The sequence below is a fragment of the Antechinus flavipes genome, chromosome 1 (genome assembly GCF_016432865.1).
Source record: "Antechinus flavipes isolate AdamAnt ecotype Samford, QLD, Australia chromosome 1, AdamAnt_v2, whole genome shotgun sequence".
Lineage (NCBI taxonomy): Eukaryota > Metazoa > Chordata > Mammalia > Dasyuromorphia > Dasyuridae > Antechinus > Antechinus flavipes.
Genome location: NC_067398.1, coordinates 643,703,517 through 643,728,027, shown reverse-complemented (window position 1 = coordinate 643,728,027; position 24,511 = coordinate 643,703,517). Strand labels below are relative to the sequence as shown.

Here is a 24,511-nt window from a genome sequence, read left to right as displayed (position 1 = left end):
GAAGTGGGGTGAGCTGCCCTGGAACTGGGGGGCTTTAACAACTTCTGGATGATCCTTTGTTAGAGATGAGTAGAAGGGATTCCTGATTAGGGAGGGATTTTGTTAGATATCCTCAGAAGTATTTCCAAGCCTGATTCCCAGATAGGGTCTAGTTGGAGAGATAAGACAACAGCCCAGGTATCTGCTTCTGAGTCTGTGTCTAACAGCTTGAGATTAGATAACACGCCATACTTTGTTACTGTAAGTGTCTGTGATTTCCCTCCAGCAGGCTCTCCTGAGTCAGCCGCTCTTACTCTTGGCCAAAGTTAAGATTCAGAGCCTGGGTCGGGTGCACACTAGAAACCCTTCCAACTTGACTGAACCTCTGGCACAGCTTCAGAGAGCCCAGGGCCACCTCCAGGCCATGAGGAGGCCTTAGAGCAGAAGGTGATCACTAGGTGCTAAACTCTATTCTGTTTGAGACTGGGGTGGGGAATGGGGCAGCACTGCAAAGAAATGAGAGGGGGCTGGGACCATCAGGAGGAGTTTCCAGGAGAAGCTGAGTACAGAAAGAATTTATAAAATTTAAGCGTGGAAGGACTAGAGACCAGCAAATCTAGTTCCTTCTTTGATAGCCTAGGAGATAGATTTATTCAGGTTCATAGAGCTAGTAAATATCACAACTAGAATTTGAACTCAGGTTTTTTGATCTTAAGGTCAGTTCCCTTTCTAATAGCTAGCTGGAATTTAAGTAGCCAAAGCATTTGTGCAGTTTTTGTAGCTGAGTTGTTTCAGTCAAGCCTAACTCTTCTTAACCTATTTGAGGTTTTCCTGGCAAGGATACTGGAGGGGTTTGCCATTTCCTTCTCCAGTTCATTTTACAGATGAGGAGACTGAGGCAAATAGGGTTAAATAACTTGCCCTGGTTAATCAGCTAAGTTTGAACTCAAGTCCTCTTGACTCCGGGCCAGTCACTCTCTCTACTGTGCTTCCCAGCTTCCCATTTGCAAAGTACTTGGCAAAAATTCTCCCACAAGCATGTTGGGAGGTAGAGGCTGTGTTCATTACTGTGTTACAAGTGAGGAAAGGGGGATGGAGCTTAAGTGACTTGCCCAGGAATACGCAGTTAGAAATGACCAAGTGGGATTTGAACTCAGATTTTCCTGCCCTGGGAATTAACAGAGGGCTCGGTGCTGGATAGAATACAGAATCTGCCACATCCCCTGCTCTTCATCATCTGGCAACCAGGAGTCTCTTTGGGGAGTGGATTCAGAAAGCAATTAGGAGTAGACAGATAATCGTATCCTCATACGATCCTCATGTCAGCAGATTCCCCTGGGAATCACTATCCCTAGGAATGAGTGGGCCTTTTCAAAGAGCCATTAAACACTTAGCCTTTTGGTGCCTTTTCAGGGCTGTTCTCCCCACTGGAAGCCAACTGGACACCTGACCCTCCCTCTCCTGACGGAGCCCCCCAAAAGGACATCCCAGCTGCCCCTCCCAGCAGGATGGCCGGGCCCAGTGCCACTCGGGCTAAGAAGAGGAAGCCCAATTTCTGTCCTCAGGAAACAGAAGTACTAGTGTCCAAAGTCACCAAGCACCACCAGCTTCTCTTTGGGACGGGGCTGCTGAAGGCCGAGCCAGCCCGCAAGTACCGGGTCTGGAGCCGCATCTTGCAAGCAGTGAATGCCTTGGGTTACTGCCGTCGGGACATCGTGGATCTGAAACACAAATGGCGGGATCTGCGGGCTGTGGTGCGGAGGAAGCTGGGGGACCTGCACAAATCGGCCCACAGCCCTGGCTCAGGCAAGCCCCAGGCCCTGGCACTCACCCCCGTGGAACAGGTGGTGGCCAAGACCTTCTCCTGCCAGGCTGGACCAGCGGAGGGCTGCAGCCTTGAGGCTCAGAAGGGTAAGTTGTCTCTGCTCCAACCAGCACCCATGCCATCCGAAGAAAAGCCAGCCTTGTCTTCTAGACAAGAGAAACTCACCTGCCAGGGTCTATGCTTAGAGAAGAGGGCAGTGTCTTCTGGCTCATCCTCTTCCTCCTTCCCCTTCTGCTCTCCTTTCTCTTTCTATCTTTCTCTTTCTTCTCTTCCACATTCCTTCTTCTCATCCTTGTTCCCTTACCTCTTCCTTCTCTTCTTAGTTCTCACTTTGTCTCTGCCTCTCCCTTCTCTTATTCCTTATCCTTCTTCCTCTTCTTCATCTGTCAATCCTGTGACCTAAAATGCTAGAAAAAGAAACCTTAGTGATCATCTACTTCAACCATTACAGATGAGGGAACTGACATCCCAAGGTGGGAGAAGAGACGTGGCTTTACTGATGAATCCTCAAACATTTTTGGGGATCTGTGTCTGGGCACTGGAGGCCATGGAAAGGAATTAAGTTGAAGTGATTAAAATACTCTTTCCAGGAGCTGATCTTCTGCTGGTGAAAATAAGATAGGGATGCCTTTGGAGCAAGAATGAACAGTCTGTCCCAAGAACTACATGGCTATTTGAGATTGTTAATGCTACAGGAATAAAGAGAGGGAAGCAATCACTGGGATGTTGGGATGGAGAGGAGGAAGATAAGACTTGAGCTGTGCTCTGAAGGACAGGTGAGAGGGCTAGGGAGAGGTGTTGTGAGGCAGGAGCAGCAGCATAATTAAGGGGCTAGAGCATTAGACCCTAGCATTTAGGAGGCTCTTAATAAAAGCTTCTTGATTGATTAGGAATGTATATAGTACATGTGTGGACTGTACTATAGGGGAGAGAGGGAGGTAAGGCTTGGTCCAGATTGCGGAGGACCTTAAATTCCAGGGAGGAAGCTTGAATATTATCTTTTAAGCAATGGGGAGTTGTGTAAGATTCTTGAGCAGGGATGGGGTAGGGGGGTGACAATCAGAGCTGTGCCTTAGGGAGATAAGTGTGACAGTATATATAGACTGAATTGGAAATATCAGGGATGATACTGTCTTACTTTAGGTGGAAAATAATATGGCCCGCCTGCATGAGGGTAGAAGCTGTGATGGAGAGAGAGACATGGGTATAGAATACTTCATTTTGGAGGCTGCGACATTGCTATGGGACTATGGGAAGAGTAGTTGAGAAGTAAAGAAAGAGTAGAGTAACAAAGGAAAGAGGGAACTGAGAAGGCAGAGTGCTATGGGGAAGGCAGGAGTCTTTATCTCTCCCTTCTTTCTTTCCCTCTCCCCCTTTTTTTTCTTTCCCTTTCTCCTCTTTTCCCACTCCCCTCTTTCCATTTCCTCTTCTCTTTCCCACTCCTCTCTTTCTTTCCCTCGCCATTCTTTCTTTTCCTCTCCCTTCTTTCTTTCCCTCCCCCTCTTTATTTCTCTCTCTTCCTTTTCTTTTCCTCTCCCTCTTTCTTTTCTTCTCCATCTTCTCTTTCCCACTCCTCTTTCTTTCCCTCACCATTCTTTCTTTTCCTCTCCCTTCTTTCTTTCCCTCCCCTTCTTTATTTCTCTCTCTCCCCTTTTTCTTTTCCTCCCCCTCTTTCTTTTCTTCTCTCTCTTTTCTTTCCCTCTCCCCTTTTTCTTTCCCTTTCTCTCCTCCCTTTCTCTCTGATAATTGATGTTGCGGTGACAATTGCAATGACCACTAAAAATCACCCCTCTGCTTGGCTTCCCTCCACCTCAGTTGCAGAGTTAGACCAGCCACCCACATTGAGTTTGCTCATAATTTCACTTATGAACACATTCTGGTTGGCACCAGCCTCTGCCTCTTGTACCTGGCTTTTCCTCCAGGTTAGAGGCCAGTGAGGAAATAACGCGGGGAACGTTGCCATCTGGCCAGCTACCTCTCCAGGAAATTACCGCTGGAGAATACCCCAGGCAAATCCTCTTAGCCTCTCTAATCAACCCTCTTTTCATCTTCCCTTCTCAAGTCGTAGAGGGATTAATATTTATTTTTTTCATGTACAAAAAGTCCTCCTGACTTGACCTTAGCAAGGGAAGCAGGCATTAAATTAATATTCCATTAGGATGGTGTCCCAGAAACACTGAGTGTCTGTCACCCAGGAGTGCGGCCGGCAGAGGAGAGGTGGCTGCCCCAGGCTTTGCGGCCTATCCCTGACTCCCAGCAGTTCTCGGTCACGAGTGTGTGTGTGTGTGTGTGTGTGTGTGTGTGTGTGTGTGCTCCGATCATCCATACACATTAAGCCCTCTCTGGGTTCCAGGGCCTTCACTAGGTGTGGGGTCTAGAGGCAATGAAACAGCCGTCCCAGAAAGAGCTTCCCTTCCAACAGGGGACATGACAAGGACACATATGAGGACATACAGAAGAGCTATAAGGAGAAAGCACGGATGAGTTAAATATGAGGTGCTTTGAGGAGGCCCTCGCGGAGCTCTTTGCCCTTAGTGCTTCCCCCTGCGTTTTCCCCTTTGGTGCTTACACTAAGGAGGCGGCTGGGAGGGTGAAAAGCACATTCACTGGCTTCCAGTCCTGCCTCTGATACTTAACAACTCTGTGGCCTTGGGCAATTGACTTACCATTCTGAGCCTCCGTTTCCTTACCTGAAAAATAACAGGATTGGACTTGAGGGCCTCTGAGGGCCTTTGCTCTCTAGGTCTATGATTTTTTGATCCCTGGAACAGCTTAGTGAAGAGGCTAAATGCAGGATTATGTGCACCCTGGAGTCATGCTAGAGTTTTATTGTTAGTGTTTTAATCATGTTTGACTTCAGCCCATTTTATAGATGAGGAAACTGAGGCAAATAGGGTGAAGTGACTGCCTAAGGTCCCAAAGTCAGTGTCTGATGCTGGATTTGAACCTGGGAAGGTGAGTCTTGTTGACTTCAGACCCACTGTGAATCATCTTGCTGAGCCTTTGATAGAGGTAGAAGGTACTTTATTTGTGGAAGTGCTTAGCACAAAGGGCCAGGAATAGAATAGGCACTTAGGTGGTGCAGTGGACAAAGAACTGGGACTGAAGTCAGAAAGACTCACCTTCCTGAGTTCAAATCCAGCCTTAGACATTAACTAGTTGTGAGACCCTGGGTAAGTCCCTCAATCCTCCTTGCCTCAGTTTCCTCATCTGTAAAATGAGCTGGAAAAAAAAAATGGCAAATCCCTCCAAGAAATCCCAAATGGGGTCATGGAGAGTCAGACAGGACTGAAATGACTCAACAACAGAAATGCTGGCTTCCTTCCTTTTTAGAACACAGAAAATCAAAGCTAGAAGGCCCCTTAGGCCACAGACTCTCAGACGGCTTTACAAGTTCAAGGATAAATTGTCATCTTTATCTTAGAGCGTTGGGTTCAGTTTAGGGGCTCCTCATTTTAGTGAAAATGGTGAAGGATGGTGAGCTGAGGCTGTGTGAAGGCTCTGGAGATTTTCCGCTTGGAGGAGATGCATGAGAGCTCTCTTAAGTATCTGAAGGCTCTTCCCATGGGAGAGGGATTTGATTTGTCCTGTTTGGCCCCAGAGGCTAGAAATAGGACCGCTGTGGAGAAGTTTTCAAGATTTAGAATTCAGCACAATGTAGGAGAGGAAACTACCATCAGTAAAACCCAAACCTGCTAGATAGTCAGAGATCTGCAAAAATGCAATTGACTGCTGTAGTTGTAAGTTCTCCATTATAAGAAGTCTTCCAGTCAGGACTAGAGCATGTGCTGGTGGGGTTGATAGAGAGGAGATTCGTGATTTGGATTATGGAGTTGTATTAATTGGCCTTGGAGGTCATTTCAAACGCTAAGATTAATGATAAAATGGTGCTTAACAGATGTTTAGACTTGGGTTCTAATCCCTGCTCTGCTCCTAAGCTGCTGAAAGGAAAAAAGTCATGTTTCCTATTTTACTGAAATCACAGGTATGTTAGATCAGGGGTTCTTAATCTAGGGACTATGAACTTTTTTCAAGATTTAGAATTTTGATAACTATTTTGATAAGTATTTCAATACAATTGGTTACTTTTGTAATTTTTTACATATTATTTTATTATCCTGAGAAAGTGTACAGGAACTTCCCTTAACTGCCCAAGGAGGTCCATGACATAAAACAGGATTCCTAAAGGATCCTCTTATTTCCAGCTTTAACTTCCTGTGATTTTTGGAGTCTATTGAACTAAATTTTTATTTAGGCAACTGTTCTTTCAATGCCTGATTACCCTACCTCTAATGTATTTATATATATTATAGACTAATTATAGACTGAACTCTGACATATAGTGGGTTTTTACTTTGGTCATCTGCAGAATCCTAATCCTGGTCACAGACTGATTCACAATTCCAGGCCCAGACTGAATTTTTAAAAAATTATTTTAAAAAATTATTTATTTAATATTTTCTTCAGTTACATTCAAAAGAAATTTTTTTACATGTAAGTTCTCCATTCTCTCTCTTATACCCAGCCACAATTAAGAAACCACTTGTGAAATTATGCAGAATATTTCCATAAAAGTCAAATTATGAAAAGAAAACAACATAGATCTCCTACCTCTTAAGAAAAATTAAGAAAAAAGAGAGAGAGAGCTTTATTCGGATCTTTATTCAGATACAAGAAGTTCCTTCTCTAGGTGTGGATAGGATTTTTCATCGTTAAGTCCTTCAGAGTAATTGTGGATGATTGTATTACTGAGAATAGCAGTCATTCACAGCTGGTCATCCCAGAACATTGCTATTACTTTGTTTATAGTGCATTTCACTTTGTTCATGGAGGACTTTCCAGATTGTTTTTTTTTTCCCCCCTGAGAGCATCCTGCTCATTATTTCCCAGAAAACGATAATATTCCATCCCAAACACATACCACAGTTTATTGAGCCATTCCCCAAGTGATGGGCATCCCCTCAATTTCCAATTGTTTTGCCCTGAGAGTTGCTATGAATATTTTTTGTACCTAGATGTTATTTTCCTTCTCTTTCTCCCCCCTCCCTCCCACAATGTGTTTTGTTATTCATACACAATTCCAGGCCCCAAACTGAGCCTAACTCTTGACCACAGATTGAGCTGCAACTCTTACTCCCCTCCTCATCAATTTTGATCCCACAGGCCACCATGAGCCTTCTTCTTGGTGGCTGTATCAGGAGGTTGTGATCATAAAAAAGGAGTGGGCTTTGTGAATATATGGATGTTGCCTTCCATCTTGGAAGACAAACCTATGGCCTGCAGGCCTGTAACTTATAAAAGTATTTCCCTTTTTTAGGTGATAGAGTGGGTATGTCAAGAGTATTATAGAAGAAGTTGTTCTAGCAGCACATTTAGGAACTTCTGGAATCCCAAATTTGGAAAAGGAAGGGACCCTTGGGGACCACTGATTAGGAGCCTGCTCCCTCCCTCTTCCCTCCCCCCTTTGAAGTCCCAAGGTCACACACACATTGAACGTTTAATGCTTTACGGTACAAAGGATGTTAATAGAAACTCTATATATGTGCAGAAGGGTGGGTGGAAAGTGCTTTCCTTCCCACCTTGGGATCCCCTAGGAAGGGTTAGACATGTTTCAAGGGCTTTTTCTTTGCTATTTTTAATCGTTTTTAAAAATTTCCATCAAATCTTTTCTTCCTTTCTCCTGCCCTGTGTCTCTCTGAAATAAGCTAGTGGAGGAGGGTAGAAGCCAATGCAGTCCCTAATTACTCCCATATTTGCTCCCACAACCCCATATTAATGTGCAAACAACAAACCAGGTAGTGAGGTTAAGAAAAGCAGCAGTTTCCTCCGTGGACTTAATGAGGGCACCGGCCTTCTCTTCTTTGGAGGGTGCTGGAAAAGCAAGGAGAGCCTGTTTTTGCTAGCTTCTACCTTTTCAGCCTGGGTTACGTTCCTGCCTGGATACAGTTAAGATGGTCCCTGATAGTGTGACTGCAGAACTGAGTGGGTGAGCAGGACAAAGTTGGGTCAGAGAGAATCCTGTGTGACTCCAGGAGTCTTGTTCACTGTGTGCCTGTTTCAGTGTTCCCTGTGTATGCATGGCCCTGAGAAAAGGCTCATGCATGCCCTGCCATGTTAGCTTTTTGAGCTTACAGAAAAGGATAAATGATGATGACTGCGTCACAGGTCAGAAACTGCTTCTTTGTGAAAAAGGGTGGAGGGGGTTGTGATTAGAGACCCCCAACTCTAATTGCCCCAAACTGGGTTTAAGTCCTGGCTCTAATTCTTAAAGTTCTGTGACCTTGTTTTCTACAAGGTGGAACACAACATTATTGTCTGATGCACTCAAAGGTTATTAGGAAAATGCTTTGTAAACCTAAAGCATTATCTAAATGTGAATTATTGAATCATCATTAACAATACTTTCGGATGGTCTCCATTCTTTTAAGTGGATCTGTGTCAGGAGTCATGGAACTCTTGCAGTCAGAAGATGTGGGATGTTGACACCTAGGAGGAAACTCATCTGCTTTCAAGTCTTCTGAAACTCTTGGCTAGAACCAAGCCCAAATTCTTGTTTCCTGTCTTTTGGTCACTCATATAAAGGAGACCAGCTAAAAGAAGAGAAGATAACCGGACCTTGGGACACTAGCCTTGACCCTGGGGCGCGGTCCCCTTGGATTGCAATTTCTTCATTTGTAAAATGTGGGAAGGGGATTCAATGATTTTTAAGGTCCCTTCTAGGTCCAAAGTTTCCAGTCTGATTCTGTGAACACAGGTAGTGAGCATCTGGGAGACTGGAGAGACTTGTCTGTGATCATATAGCAAGTTAGTGACATAGCTCAGGCTTGACCATACATCTTCAGTGATTGATCAGCATTGAATCTTGTGATTCCAAGTTGGAGCCCTTTATGATGAGGCTGTGTATGTGAGGGATTATAATTAACTGAAATTGGGACCACTTGCTGCCCCCCTCTCCCATCTATGTGAATTCCTCCAACTTTTTCTCTCTATTCTCCTTTCCTCCTGTTATTTGTGTGACCCTGGGCAAGCTGTGTCCCCCCTGTGAATCTCAGTCTCTCTATATGAAAACTACAGTTGTCCTGTTCTTTTTCTTTGCTTAGAATAAAGCACTTTGTGAATCTTTAAAGCGCTGTGGAATTGAGAGCTATTATTAACTGTGAGTTAGGCCAGATAGGGGAGGGATGGCAGGGTGGGAGAAGAAAGGAGGGATCCTTGTAATGCAGCATAATTGTGGAATGTGCATAAAAAGTCTTAATTTATATTTCTGTACCAGGCAGATAACAACACAGGCTTGTACAATAGGATGTGGGGCGATGTGGGGTCTCCTAGAATGGGTGCAATTCTGTTCTTGGCTTCTTTGGAAGGCCCAATTATTCCCATCACAATGGAAGCAGTGGGCGGGGACCATGAAGCTGACACAGTTGAAAAGCCAAGATAAGCAATAGGGATTTTTTCCCCCATTTTACTGTGAAGTCAGTCAGGTGGAATGAAGATAGAATCTTTAAAACTGATTCCTCCTTTCCAGATCTCTCCCTCCTCTCTCTCCCCCTTCTTTTTCTAGGGGAAAACTAGGAAAAGAGAAAAACAGAATTTCACAATCAAAAGAGGTTTCAGAGGTCATATATCCCAACCTTTCTCTGAGCAAGAATTAACAACCCCTACAGCTTGGATATTCCAAAGGTAGTGAAAAATCCAAGATGCCTTCCATGCTGTGAACCAGAAGGATGGTGTTGCCCTCTCCAGTAACAGGGAAGGGAGGGGGTTGGGAGGGTTTAGGGAGCAACATGAATTCAGCTGAAGATGCGAGATTGGATGTCGGTAGATGGGGCAGGAAAAGTGTATTTGAGAAACATCAGCGTAGAGATGGTAATTGAATCTGTGGAGCTGATGAGATCACCAGGTGAAGTGGCAGAGAGGCAGAAGGGAGGAAAGCCCAGAACACAAGGCCGAGGGACACTGTTGGGTCAGACATGGTCTGAGGAGGATCCAGCAAAGGGGAGAGAGGAGTGCAGAACCCCAAGGAAGTGTGGTCATGAAAACCTAGAGAAGAGTCTCCAGAGCGAGAGGGTAATCACCGGTGTCAAAGGCTGCCCAGGGGTCACGAAGAATGAAGACGGAGAAAAGGCCATTCAATTTGGCTGCTAAGAGGGAGAGGTTTTGGTAGATGATAAGATCGGAAGCCAGACTGACCAAAGAGGAGCAAAACTGGAGACCTCTGCTGGAGATGGCCCTTTGGAGAGGAGCTGAGCTCCTTATTGTGGTTCTGTTTGAAGTCATCTAGGTGGGACTACTTCTCAAGGCATCCATTCTAGTTTTATGCAGCTCTAATTTTTAGAAGTTTTCCCTGGTCAAGTTTAAATTTACCTCAACATTGCCTGCTCCTTCCTGCTTCTGTCTGCTACTTACACTCATCTCATTTTACTGCTCAACCTCTCATAACTCAATTTTCACCTCATTATTCAAATGAAACTTTTCTTCAATATTACTGAGGATTTCTCAAGTCCAATGGCCTTTGCCAAGGCTTATCCCGATTCTTTGTAGCATTTGACAGTATTGACCACCCACCCACTCCTCCTGCAACCTCTCCCTTGGTTCTCTTTGTACCTATCTGACCATTCCTCAGTCTTTGCTGTGTCACCCACTATATGGCTGCTCCCAGAGTATCTGTCTTGGCTTTCGTTATGTATGTGTAGGTGATTCCTGTTTCTACAGATCTGTATCTATATACCGGAGATATCCACTTATTCTGAGCACTAATTCCACATGACCAACTACTTATCCCGAAGACAGATCAAATCCTAACTTCACCATCCTTTTAGTCTCCCAAGTTTGTGGCCTTGAAGTCATCCTGGATGCTTCGTTCTTTCTAACCCTTCATCCTACATTTAATCAGTCTTCTCCCTGTCATCTTGTCCCTCATTCCCTCCTCTCCCCTTACATGGACACTGCCCTCATGTAGAAACTTACCACCTCTTGTCCAGACTATTTCTCTAGATTCCCAGTTATTCTCCATGACTCGTCTCTTCCCTCTCCAGTCTCTCCTCCACACAGCTGCCAAATGACATTTCTAAAGCACAGGTCTGTCCACGTCCTTCCAAAGCTCAGAAAGCTCCAGTTGCTTCTGATTGCCTCTAGGATCAAATGTACACTTCTTCATTTGGCAATTAAAGCCATTTACCATATGGCTCCAGCCTACCTTTCCAGACTTATTACTCATTACTACCCTTCACACACTCTTTGATCCAACAGAATTGGCCTATTTACTGTTCCTATAAAGGATCTTTCCATGTCCTGTCTCTGTCTTTCCATGGGCTATTTCTCCTGCCTGGAATGCATCCTTTCATGTCAGCTTCATTATCTAGCTTCTTTTAACCCTCAGTCCAGGTGTCACCCCCTCCATGAGACTTTTCCTCGTTCTCTGCTGCTAGTGTCCCTTTCCTCAAGTTCCCTTGAAGATTTTCTTTTTCTATGGTTTGTGCCTGTTGGAATACATAAGATCCTTGAAGGAAAGAATGGTTTCATTTTTGTTTTTGTATTCCCGGAGCCTGCCACAGTGCTTCGCACGTATAGCAGGCACTTTATAAATGCTTGCTAATCATCTTCCAAATTCAGAACTTCATGTGGCGCATTTGGGGACTCTCACTGTCAGGGATCTCTTCTCTCTAACTTCTTGGGCCCGCCCTTCAGTGACCCACAGAATAAGTGCATCATCTAGGCCAGGACAGCCCTTCAGGCCTATAGTGATAACGATGGTGGTCCCTGTATCTTATCTGAGCTAAACATTCTTTAAACCAGTTCTCAGGGGTCCCCAGGCTCCTCACCGGCCCATCACCTCTCTGAGAACGCTGCTTTGTCAGTGTTCTTCCTGGAATTTGGCACCTGGACCTTTAAGCTAGTCCAGACACCGCCTAATTGTGGTAAAATCTGTGAGGAGAGGGAGACTCATCACTGTTTTGATGAATTGTCTAATAGTCAGTTCTCTCTGCCTTGTCCGGAAGGATAGAAGAGACATTGTCAAACTCTACTGAAATCCAAGCATCCCACATCCACAAAGGTTCTTTGGTGTATAAGCCTGTTTACACTTTCAGGACACCCAGATTCCAGCTCCATTTCTCTGATTGACGTACTGATTGGCTGACTATGGTTAGCTAACCTTGAGTCACCTTCTCCTTTCTGGGTCTCAGTTATTTACTCTGTAAAATCACAGAATGACAGAAGCAGCCTTGTAGGAGCCCTCCTGCCTGTGCTAGCTATTCCACTCATCCTGAGGGGCCATCTTTCCACTTGCCTCTCCCCATTCCCTCAGGACAGTGTGCTCAGAGCCCATTCAGGCTGTTTGAGTGGTTTAGAGATGAGTCACCAGCCTTAGTTCTGGTGAAGGAATAAGGCCTTATTATCTGTCCTTCCTCTATGTACCCTGTTGTCTCTCAGCACTGTCATTGGGCCCACTGATGTAATTTAGGGACTTGTGGCCCTTATCTGCTGCCTCCTTAGGACTTCTATGCTTTTTATTTCTCCCTGAAGCTGAACTTTCTTTTATGTGTCCACCTCTCTCCAATTAGAGCATGAGTTTCTTGAGATAAGGGGACATCTAGGTTTTTTAATATCCAGCTTTTACCTCAATGCTTGATACATGACACAACATTTAATAATGTTTTTACATTTATTCTTTCATTCATCTCAAGAAGGCATCTAATGCAATCCATAGTTGAATGAGAATTCTCTCTACAATATCCTTAGTGATTAGTCATTTATATTTCCATTCACAGAGGCTGCAAGCAGCCCATTCAATTTTGGAAGAGTTGCATGAAGGGAGACTTTTTTTTTTCCTATATTCATCTGAAATCTGTGTTTCTGCAACTTCTACCCATTGTTCTTTGACTTTATCTGCTGAGACCAAGCAAAAGTCCTCCACCTTTGAAGAGCTTGAACCCATTGACCATGCCTTTCCTAAATCACCTCTTATAAATCCTTATTTCTTTCAACATATCTTCCTATGAGTTAGTCTGTGACTTTCAGAAGTTAACTTTATATGATGTTTATGTTAATAAAATGAATTCCAGAATACTTATCTACCCATCTATCCATCTATCTATCTTTCTTGGAATACCATTTGGTCAATCAAAAAGAAAGTATGCTACCATGTTTATCAGAATATAAAATGTATTATTTTTCTAGGAACAAAAAAGCTCTCCAGAGAAGGGCCTCAAATTTGGCTAATTTGGCTTCCTCTGCTTTGGAATTTGCCAGAATTCAGTTGGAGTTAAGTGACTTGTCCAGGATCATACAGCTAGGAAGTGTTAAGTGTCTGAGGCTGAATTTGAACTCAGGTCCTCCTGGTGCTCTATCCACAGCACCACCTAGCTGCCCCTAGTGTTACGGTTTTTTGAAAGTAACATTCATCCTACTACTCTTGGGATTTTTCATTGTGTTCCAGGGCTGTGGAGGTAATGTTGACTACATCTTAGTATATTACTTGTTAGGAATGGGCAGGTTTCAGTTCTTGAGATGAAAAAGTATTTGAAAATATCCTTCCTTCCTCTCTCCTTCCTTCCTTCCCTTCCTCTCTTTCTTTTCCTCTTCTCCCTTCTTCTCTTTCTCCCTTAATCCTCCTTCCCTCTTAATTTCTTCCTTCCTTTTCTACATTCCTCTTTCTTTTTGTCTTCCCTTCATATTGAAATTACTAGACTTGAGTGGCCATCTAATCCAACCCATAGCCCTAAAAAATCCTTTTGACCAGAACTCTAGCAAGTGGTCATCTACTTCTGCTTTAAAAATAGTAGAAAGGGGGAGTTTGATACTTTCTGAGAGCTTTAGGAGAGCTTAACCATTAAGAATTTTTCAGTGGATATATTACAGATCTTACAGTGTTTAAGAAATATGAGATGAGATGATGTTGCCCACAGGCCAATTCATTTTCTTAGTTAGAAATAATTAAGTCCAAGCCTTAGATCATAGTGGGATTTTAGGTGATCTTTTAGTCCAGTCTCCTTATTTTTGAGAGAAGGTCCTTGAGGTTGATGGAAGTGGGGAAAAAAGAGGAGGAGGAGAATGAGAAGGAGTAGAAGGAGAAGTCTTGCCCGGAGATACATAGCCAGCCAGAGGCAGAGCTGGGACTACAATCCAGAGGTTCTGCCTCCTTGTCCCTTGTTCTTTATCTCATATCAGGATGTTTACACTAGTGCTTTAATTAGGTCATTAAATCCTCAAAGTCAAGGTTGGATGGTCTGAATGATAGAGGATCAGAAGCAAAGACAATAATTGGCCTTGTTTGCATCCAGACTTGGAGGGCCCTGGGCCTGAGGATCAGGGCTCCCTATAGAGCCATTTTCTGACCTTGCAGACAAATCATGAGAATCACATATGAAGAGGAGCAAACACTAATACCAGGACTTGGGCTGGCCACTTTCCTAGCACTTGGTCCCTCCTCTGCCAAATTGGCTTACATTCCAGCTTCTGAATGCCCAGCCTTGAGCCTACCCTCTTTTATTAGTCTGTAATTCACAGACCCATTAAAAAAAAAAACCAAAACACTCCTGCTGCAGCTATCTTTTTTTTTTTTCTTTTGGTATATTCTTAGTGATTAGGAAAGCACAGTAGAACTCTTCCCTTCTTTGGACATGACTTTTCTAGTACCTTAAAAAAAAGAGGTTTGGAACAGATGCTCTCTGAGGTGCATACCTTCCAGCCCCGACATTCTGCATCTCTCAGGTCCCTGTGCTCTGGCTGTGTCTTAAGGTCCCTGTCAGCTCCGTCATTGTCTGTTCTGAGATCCTTCCATCTCGGAGTTCTGTGTTATAACAGGAACTGACATTTATGTAGTACCTCTTCCTTAAGACTTACAAAGCACCTTATGCTCCTTATCACATTTGATCATCACAGCAACCCTAAGGTAGCTTCTATAGTTATTGTTTCCATTTTCTAGATGAGGAAATTAAGGCTCAGAGAGATTAAATCACTTGCCCAAATCACATAAGTGGTAAATGGTAGAGGCAGGATTCTAGAACACTTAATCTTAGAATACTATATAAGTGTGAGTAATAATAGGTTACCAATGATAACAATGATAAAAGTCCTTTACAACTTTAGCAATTCTGTGTTTTAAGGTTCCTTACATTGCTGGTAGTCTTTAGGTATGATTTTTTAAAACTAATTTTTAAGTAGTATTTTATTTTTTTCCATTTATTTGTAAATACAATTTTAAATATTTATTTAAAAAAGATTCTGAGTTCCAAATTTTTCTTCCTCCCTCCCCTTCCCTCTTCCTAAAATATAAACAATTTGACATTGTCTGTATTTTGCTATAATTTTAGGGGCCCCTCAAGGTCTAACATTTTATCTTTCCATCTGACTCAGGCGGTGTATTGGAATTGTGGTGAAAAGACCTGGGTCTCAGGCTTTGCCCTTTATTAGCCATGTGACTTTAAGGCCCTCTGAGTCTTAGTTTCCTTGTCTGTATGAGGGATAATAATCTCTGTGTTGCCCCCTCGCTGAGTTGTTGGGTGAATCAAGTCAGATAATGTCTTTGTAGAAATTAAAGTGCTTTATAAATGTAAGTTAGGATTATTAATGACATTCCTTCTAGCTCTAACATTTAGTGGGTTTAGAATTCTTTATGTGTCCTTTGTTTGGAACCATTTGAATCTGACATGATGTGAATGTGCTGCCCCGGAGGGGAAAAGGGGAAATGGGTATAGTGTCTGCCTCTGTCAGAATAGTGGGTGTTTGCTCCATCGGAGAAGATAGGGAGTACTTTGTGATTGTCACTGAGGTTTGAAAGGCAAGGTTTTCTTCTCTCGCCTTTTATTTAAAAAAATGTATTTTATATTCAGTTTTGAATCCATTTGGCTACAGTTGGAGAAACACCAGTCTGTCAAAAAAAAAGCCTAATTTTGATAGATTAGCTGCAGCTCAAAGGTGCCCAGCAGGACTTCCCCAGAGCTGTCATGGCACTGATGATTTCTCCATGCATACCGTGTGTGATTAAAGATGTTTGACGTTTCTTAGGCTGCGCTGACTTGGAATCGTATGCCTTGCTTCCTCCTAATGGTTCAAAGCACATTCCTTTCATTATAATAGGGTCTGCAGAGAGGTCGTAGGGGACGTGGGCTTCAGTAGTGTCTTGAATCATAAAATGTCAGAGTAAGGAGAGATCTAAGGCGTCATTTCACCCACTCATTTATCTGAACCCCAAAAATAAGAAGGCACACAAAGAATTACGGTAGAACCAGGGCCCCTGTTCTGACATGGCTTTGTGACTGGACACATGACTTGACCTAAAAGAGCCTTACTTTTCTCATCCGGAATATGGTGGTTATGATACTACACAGTTTGATTGTGAGGAAAGGCTCCTATAAATCTTTAGAATTTACAAGGGGTGGGAGAAGAGGAATCTTTTTCTCACCACAAGGCAAAGCATTCACTTTACATACCACCCAACACTCCCTCTCCTTAAGGAACCAATTTTCAGATTATGAGAGTTCGGGATTTATAGAGCTAGAGACAAATAACTTATGATTTGTCACAGAATTCTAGAGTCACAGAGCTAGAAGTGACTTTAAAATAGAGTGTCAGAGTAGGAGGGATACTCAGAACAGAAAACATAGATTATCAAAAACTTAGAGCATGGGCTATCAGAGGTGGAAGAGACATAGAATGTCAGAATAAGGTCAGAAACCTTATTTAGTATAAAATGATTTTATAGATGGGGAAATGAGATCTAGAGAAGGGAAGGCCTCATATTGAATGATCAGTGGCAGAAACAGTACTAGAACTCTGGTCTCCCTAGTCCCACTCTGGGTCTCTTCCATTTCATCACACTGACTCCTATTGAGCATCTCCTATTTTAAGTACTCAGTAATGTCTGCCTGAGCTTTCTGCTATGCCTATGGTGATAACAGGTTTTTTTTTTTTTCCCTTTTCATTTCTTTTCTTTATTTTTAACTCAAAAAATTAAGTTCCAAATTTTCTCCCTCCTTTCACCCCTCCCCCACTCATCGAGAAGGAAAGCAATGTGATATCAATTATATGTGTGAAGTCATGCAAAGCATATTTCCATATTAGCCATGTTGCCAAAAAAACCCGAAAAACAATGAAAAGCAAGAAATATAAAGTGAAAAAATGTATGCTTCAATTTGCACTCAGAGTTAGTTCTTCAGTTTTCTCCCTGGAGATGGATAACATTTTTTCATCATGGGTCCTTTGAATTGTCTTGGATTATTGTATCGATCAGAGTAGCCAAGTCCTTCACATTTTATCATCATTACATTATTTACGTTACTGTGCACAATGCCCTTCTGGTTCTGCTCTCATCACTTTGCCTCAGTTCATAAGCAATCCTGCTCATCATTTCCTACAGCCCAGTAGTATTCCAACATCGTCATATACTGTAATTTGTTCAGTTATTCCCCAATTGATGGGCATCTCCTCAGTTTCCAATTTTTTGCCACCACAAAAGAGCTGCTATAAATATATTTGTGTGTGTGTATATATATATATCTCCTTTCCCCTTTTCTTTGGGATGAAGTAGTAATAGTAGTATCTGTGGCAGTGGCAGTAGTAGTAATAGTGGTCGTTTTGCACAGATTTATAGCTCTTTGGGCATACTTCACATTATTCTCTGAAATGGTTGTACCAGTTCACAACTCCATCAACAATGCATCATTGTACCTATTTTCGCACATCCTCTCCAGTATTTATCATTTTTCTTTTCTGTTATGTTAGTCAGTCTGATTATTGTGAGATGGGAGCTTAGAATTGTTTTAATTTGCATTTCTCCAATCAGTAATGATTTAGAACATTTTTCATGAGACTTACTTTGTCTGAAAATTACCTGTTCACATCCTTTTCACACCCTTATACCATTTATCAATTAGAAAATGGCTCATATTTTTATAAGTTTGACTCAGTTCTCTATATAGGTGAGAAATAAGACCGTTGTAATCAGAGAAACTTTCTTTGAACATTTCCCCCACTTTCCTCCTTTTCTTCTAATTTGGTCTGCATTGGTTTTGGTGATGACGGTTTTGAAAAGATATTCCTGATCTTAAGAATTTACAGGGTATTACAAAACATCTAGTCCAGTGTTTGAACATTCTAAATGCATAATAAGTTCTTATTGGATTGTATATAGATCTCCCCCCTCCTTTCTTTCTTTCCACCTCTTATACTTTGTTTCTCTCTGTCTCTTTCTTTGTCTTTGCCCCCTTCTCCCTCTCCCTCTCCCTCTATCTCTTCCTCTCCCTCTTTTTTTCATCTCCCTTTCTATCTCCCTCTTCCTTTCCATCTCCCTCTCCCTCCCTTTTTCCTTCTTTCCTTTTCTCTCTCTGTCCCTTTCCTCTCCCCTGTCTTTCTCTGTCTCTTTCTATCTCTGTCTCTCTCTCTGTCTCTTTTTGTCTTTCTCTGTCTCTGTCTCTGAATCTCTCTCTCTGTCACTCTCTCTTTCTCTCTCTCTCTCTCTCTATCACTCTCTCTCTCTTCTCCCCTCCCCTCTCTCTCTCTCTCTCTCTGTCTCTCTGTCTCTTTCTTTCTCTGTCTTTCTCTTTCTCTGTCTGTTTCTCTCTCTCTCTCTCTCTCTCTCTCACTTTTTTTCTCTCTCTCTCTCCCCTCCCTCCTCTCTCTCTCTCTCTCTCTCTCTCTCTCTCTCCTCTCTCTCTGTCTCTCTTTCCTCTCTCTCCTCTCTCTCTCTCTTTCTCTCTCTGTGTCTCTCTTTGTCTGTCTCTGTCTCTGTCTCTCTCTCTCTCTCTTTCTCTCTCTCTCCTCTCCCCTCCCTTCTCTCTCTCCTCTCTCTCTCTGTGTCTCTTGGTCTCTCTCTGTCTCTGTCTTTCTCTGTCTCTCTCTGTCTGTCTCTCTCTCTTTCACTTTTTTTCTCTCTCCTCTCCCCTCCCCTCTCTCTCTCCTCTCTCTCTCTGTGTCTCTCGGTCTCTCTATCTCTGTCTTTCTCTCTCTCTGTCTGTCTGTTTGTCTCTCTCTGTCTCTGTCTTTCTCTCTGTGTGTCTCTGTCTCTGTCTCTCTTTCCTCTCTCTCTGTGTCTGTCTGTCTCTCTCTGTATCTCTCTGTCTCTGACTTTGTCTCTCTTTCTCTCTGCCTCTCTTTGCCTCTGTCTCTTTCTCTATGTGTATCTCTCTGTATTTCTGTGTCTATCTCTGTTTCTCTCTGTCTCTCTATGGGTCTCTCTTTCTCTGTCTCTCTGTGTCTCTTTTGTCTCTCTGTGTCTGTGTCTCTGTATCTCTCTCTCTCTCTCTCTCTCTTCTTTCCTCTCCTCTCCTCTCCTCTCCTCTCCTCTCCTCTCCTCTCCTCTCCTCTCCTCTCTCTCCTCTCCTCTCCTCTCTTCTCCTCTCCTCTCCTCTCCTCTCCCATCCCCTCCCCTCCCCTCTCTCTCCTCTCTCTCTGTGTCTCTCGGTCTTTCTCTGTCTCTGTCTGTTTGTCTCTCTTTCTCTGTCTCTGTCTCTCTGTGTCTCTGTCTCTCTCTCTCTCTCTCTGTGTCTGTCTGTCTCTCTCTATCTCTTTCTCTCTGTATCTCTCTGTGTCTGTTTCTGACTTTGTCTCTCTTTCTCTCTGCCTCTGCCTCTTTCTCTATGTGTATCTCTATGTGTATTTCTTTGTCTATCTCTGTTTCTCTCTGTCTCTCTATGGGTCTCTCTTTCTCTGTCTCTCTGTGTCTCTTTTGTCTCTCTATGTCTGTGTCTCTGTATTTCTCTCTCTTTGTCTCTCTCTCTGTCACTCTCTCTTCTTTCTTTCTTTCCCGCCTCTCTCCCTTTCTTCTCTCTCTGTCTCTGTCTATCTCTCCCTCCCTCTCTCTCTCTCACAAACACACACATACACACGTACACACACACACACACACACACACACACACAGATGAAGCAGAAAAAACAAGATAGTATTTAAAACCCACCCTAGATTTTATAGTGTGGACTTTATATGTTGTTGGAAATCAGAAAAACAGAAATCACTGGACAGTAAAGTCATTAAAGAGAGCTTATTGGAAGGGGGTGATGCTTGAATAGATAGCATTTTAATCAGAGACAAAGCAGAGAGTATTCCAGATTAGGAGAGTAAATGAAATGTGTAGATAGGAACAGAAACTGGATAATTAGAGAAGAATATGGTTAAACTCTCAGCATGTGCCTTTGTATATTTGTGGTAGTGTTGCCTTTGATAGTAATAGCGAAGATTGGAAAAGGGGAGAATTTGGGAGTTGTGTTTAAGAAACGTCCTGTTTGAGATTTGTACTGTCCATTCATTTCTAGATATGTAAGTGGTGGGTGGTGACACAGGACTCGAACTCAGAAGGAGCTAGAGCTGGATGCAGGATTTAGAGATCTAGGAGTCATCCTCAGAGAGGTGATAATTGATCCCATGGGAGCTGATGAGATTACTAAGAGAGATTGTAGAGGGAGAGGAGGAGACTGAGTAGGGACACCACAGTGAGTTGGCTTGAAGGGTGAAGATCCAGCAAAGTAGACAGAGGAAGAACTGCTAAGGAGAGGGTTCAAGAAGACCCTGGGGGCCATCCCGTCCAACACACCCAACAAATAGTCACACACACTTCCTTTGAAGGCGTCTGTGTGAGGTCTGTGTGAGGTTGGAGCTACCATTTCTCAGAGTAGCCTATTCTACTTGTGCTCAGCTCTAGTTTCTAGGAAATTTTTCTTTCTATCAAAGCTTACAAACTTGCTCTTAGGTCAGTCTTCAGGGGGTTAACCTTTCCTCCATGTGACAACCCTTTAAGACAGCAGCCATTCTCACTTTTACCCTCCCCTGCCTCCAGGTCCTCTCCAGGATAAACCTTCCTTTAACTAGTTCTCACGTAAGGACCCTTACCCTTGGTCACCCTTCTATAGGCAGCCTCTATTTTATCAGCAACTTTATTAAGATGTGGCTACAGAAACTGAACCCAATGCTCCCTATATATGCGGCCTGACCACAACTAGGAAATGGAGGAGTCTGCACTCCCTCATCCTGGAGGCTTTGAGTGCCAGGACAGCCTGATGGGCTCCCTTTGGGACTGTTTGTTCTAGAGGCCATGCTTTAGGAAGAGCCTTGATGACCCGGGGTATCTCAGGGACCCAGGAGGGCAGCGGGATGATTGGGGAAGTGGGGGTGGAAGAAAAGCTTTGGAGAAGAGGTTTTCAGTGATCAGAAGGCCATTTCTGCTGCAGAGGGCAGATTTGTTCGGTGTGCTTCTAGAAGATGGACCTGAGGCTAGCTGGGAGGAGTGTTAGTGGACCTGTGTGGCCTAGGGTGGGAAGCCTTGGACTTAGAAGGAAGAGCTGCCCCCTGGTAGCTGTGTGCCCTTGGGTACAGTCGAGGCTTCCATTTTTACTTAAGCTGTGAGAAGGAATTCCTGTTTCCCATTGGGGCGGCGCAGGAGAGGCTGCCCGAGGCTTCCTCCATTTCTGAGATCTGATGGCTCTTTGGTAGTCCCATCTCCTCCTTAAGTTCCTGTAAGAGAAACCGGTTCTTTCCACCTCGAATGTTCTGTGAACCTAGGACTCAAAACCCCCTTTTCCTCTCTGGCCCGTGAGTGACTGATGGAAGGCCCGTGAAGGCAGAGAGAATGAGCGAGGATTGGTGGGGGAGAAACTGCCGAGACGGGTGTGAGACACGGCTGGGCTCCAGGTAGTGTGATAGCGACTTCCCTCTTCCTCGGTTTTTCCAGTGTCTCGATGGAATAACTATAAGCCATAGGACAATTTCCCTCTAACAGACAGGATTACTCCTTCATCCTGTCCCCGGGGGCTGTGCCAGACAGAATATTTCTTTGTGGGTCAGGGGACAGAGAGGAGCTGGACTAGGCTTCCAGGGAGGGGATACAGTTTTTCTCCATTATAGTCGTCATTATAGGGTCTCATTTCTCTACCTCCCAGAATGCTTTTGGTTCACGATCCTCCCGTGACCACTCTGCTCTGTCAGTGCCAAACCATTGCACAGTCTTAAACATTCTTGTGAGACAAGGGCAGTCTGGCTCATCCAGGAGTAACCCATGCCTGAGAAAGCTTTTGTGGGAGACGGGGCGGGGATCTCCCTGACCCCGGGGAACATGGCCCTTGTCCCCTTCCCATCTTTCCTCCTCCTTGAGCCCTTCTTTCCCCACCTGCAGTCCTCAGTCACAGAGGCCCCGGGGAGGGAGGGCTGCTGGGGGCCGCTCTCAGTCGCCATCAGACGGTGAGCCTTTGAGAAGAGGGCCTGATTTTTGCCCTCCTTCGTCTCCTGGGCACTTAGCGCAGCTCCTGGCCCAGCCTAAGTGCTTCCTACCGAAATGCTTCTTGACTGACTGACGCTTCCCTGGTCCTGGGCAAGCTGCTCTGGGACTGTTTCCTTGTCTCTAGAAAGGGAATAACAACCCTTTCTACCTCACAGGGTCATGGGGGAGGAAAGCCTTTTATTAAGCATCACAGAAATGGGAGCTCTTGTTATTTCTGTTACTCTCTTTCCAGGACTCTGTGCTGCCCTTTATGGTCTTGCAGCAGCAGAGGTTCTATAGATCCAGACCGAGGGCTCTTTTCCAACCTCTCCACCCCCATCCTCCCAAGTATGATGGGTCATTTATAGAGTCACAGGATCTGGACCTGGAAGGGACCCGAGCTATCCTCTTTCCAAGTTTTTCATTTGTTTATAGAGAGAGAAACTGAGGTCCAGGAAGGGTTAGGGAATCGCCTAGTCTCACACAGACAGTGCATAGAAAACCAGGATTCTGACCTAGGGATCCTGAGTCCAAATCCACTCTGGGTGGGGGAGAAGAGATCCTGTAGCATGGGTGAGTAGCAGGGACCAACCTCCCTCTTCTAGAGAGCAATGTCATCCTTCCACCCCGCCCCCAAGCCTGTCATCCTCCCTATTTCTCCTTCCTCCCCCTCCTCCCTCCTCCCCCCCCTCCCCCCGCCCCGCCTCCGGTAGATGTGTTACTACATAGCTCTTAATACCTGCATCGTACAGTGCCTACTGGGAGCGAGTTAGCTCTTGGGATAGATGGCAGTCTGATTTTTTTTCTTCCACAACATAGGGGAGTCTTTGCCCTATGGAGACAGGAGGGCAACATGAAGAGAAAAAAAAAATCACAGGATTATAGAATTTCAGTATTAGAAGTGATCTTAAAATTGTCATTCAGGAGAGAAAGGGCTTGCCAAAGACCAGGCTTGTAATAAATTGGAATTCCAACAATAATAATAAAAAAGAAGTGATCTTAATACCCACTGAATTCAACTTGTATAAGAAGAAACTCTGCCATAGCATATCTTCAAGATTTTAATTTTTTTATTAAAGCTTTTTATTTTCAAAACATGCACAGATAATTTTTCAACATTGACCCTTGCATAGGGGTTCCATATTTTCTCCTGCTTCCCCTCACTCCTTCCCCTAGATGGCAAGTAATATGTTAAACATGTTAAATGCAATATATGTAAACATTTATATAATTATCCTTGCTGCACAAGAAAAATCAGTTCAAAAAGGAAAAAAATGAGAAAGAAAAGCCAAGCAACAACAAAAAGAGTGAAAATGCTGTGTTGTGATCCAGGCTCAGTTCTTATAGTCCTCTCTCTGGGTGTAGACCAGCCTTCCTACTTTTAAACAGTCTGAATTAATAGGAGCTTTTTTCCCTCTAAGTTAAGGTATAAAGTGACCAAACAGAATAAGCTTAATCCCTGTTCCCTGTGCCAGCCCTCCTTATATCTGCAGACAGCTGTTATGTCCTTCCCTTGTCTGCCCTTCACTAAGTGTGTGAGGAGATGAAGAGGAAAAGGATGTGGGAGGAGAGCAGGGATTGAAGTGAGGAGAGGGCTTGGTTGAGGGGGAGGAGAGAAAGCTGTGGAGGAGGGGCAGAAGAAAAGGGGGGATGGAGAAAAAGGGGCAGAGGGGAAAGAGAAAGGGCGTGCAGAGGAGAAAAGGGAAGCAGGGATAAGAAAGGAGACGGAGGGTGAGGGAACAGAGCAGGGGGAGAGGCAGCTGTACCGATGCCTGCTTAAAATGCCAAGTTAATGGAAGAGAGGTGTTTGTTATTCCTTGAGGGAAGATTATATGTTGTGTTTGAAAGTGATTCCAAAGCTAACCAGGGTGAAGAAGCCACAGGAACTGCTGACCTCCAGCATTTTCCACCGGATTGTTGTACGAGTTTGCTCTGTAATAGAAATCACCCCCAAACCACAGCCTCTTTGACCCTTCTGCTTGTTGGGTGCAGGGAGACACTGCCCCAGAGCTTCCTTGGAGGAGTGTGCATCTTGTCCCCAGGCTCTCAGACTGGGCCTCCTGAGACCCAAAGCTGTTTTTTTCTCTCTCAGAACAAGGACTCCTGGAACAATGTCCTTCCTCAGCTCAAGGGCTTCCTGAGGGGCCCAAAACCTTGTTTCTTTCTAAATCATAGGGCTTTCTATTGACCAGGGCCCTTTCTTCCCTTAGGTGAAGGGCCTCCTACTGAGAGAGACTGTATCTTTACACAGCCCAGGAGCTCTTTGAGGGCAGGGGCTGCATTTCCCCTTAGCTAGGGGCTCTCTGAGGGCAGGGGCTGCATTTCCCCTTAGCCAGGGGCTCTTTGAGGCAGGGGCTGCATTTCCCCTTAGCCAGGGGCTCTCTGAGGGAGGGGCAGGGGCTGTATTTCCCCTTAGCCGGGGGCTCTCTGAGGGCAGGGGCAGGGGCTGCATTTCCCCTTAGCCGGGGGCTCTCTGAGGGAGGGACAAGGGCTGCATTTCCCCTTAGCCAGGGGCTCTC

At 44.3% G+C, this 24,511-nt stretch overlaps 1 protein-coding gene across 1 annotated transcript in view; it reads left to right on the top strand.

Moving 5' to 3' along the window:
• The window catches only part of TSNARE1 (t-SNARE domain containing 1), a 262,831-nt gene that overhangs the window by 76,149 nt on the left and 162,171 nt on the right, over positions 1-24,511 (top strand). Inside the window, exon 2 of the mRNA XM_051971168.1 lies at positions 1,393-1,890. Within this exon, the coding sequence (XP_051827128.1) occupies positions 1,488-1,890 (403 nt within the window). The 5' untranslated portion in view covers positions 1,393-1,487. The remainder of the gene's footprint in view (positions 1-1,392; positions 1,891-24,511) is intronic.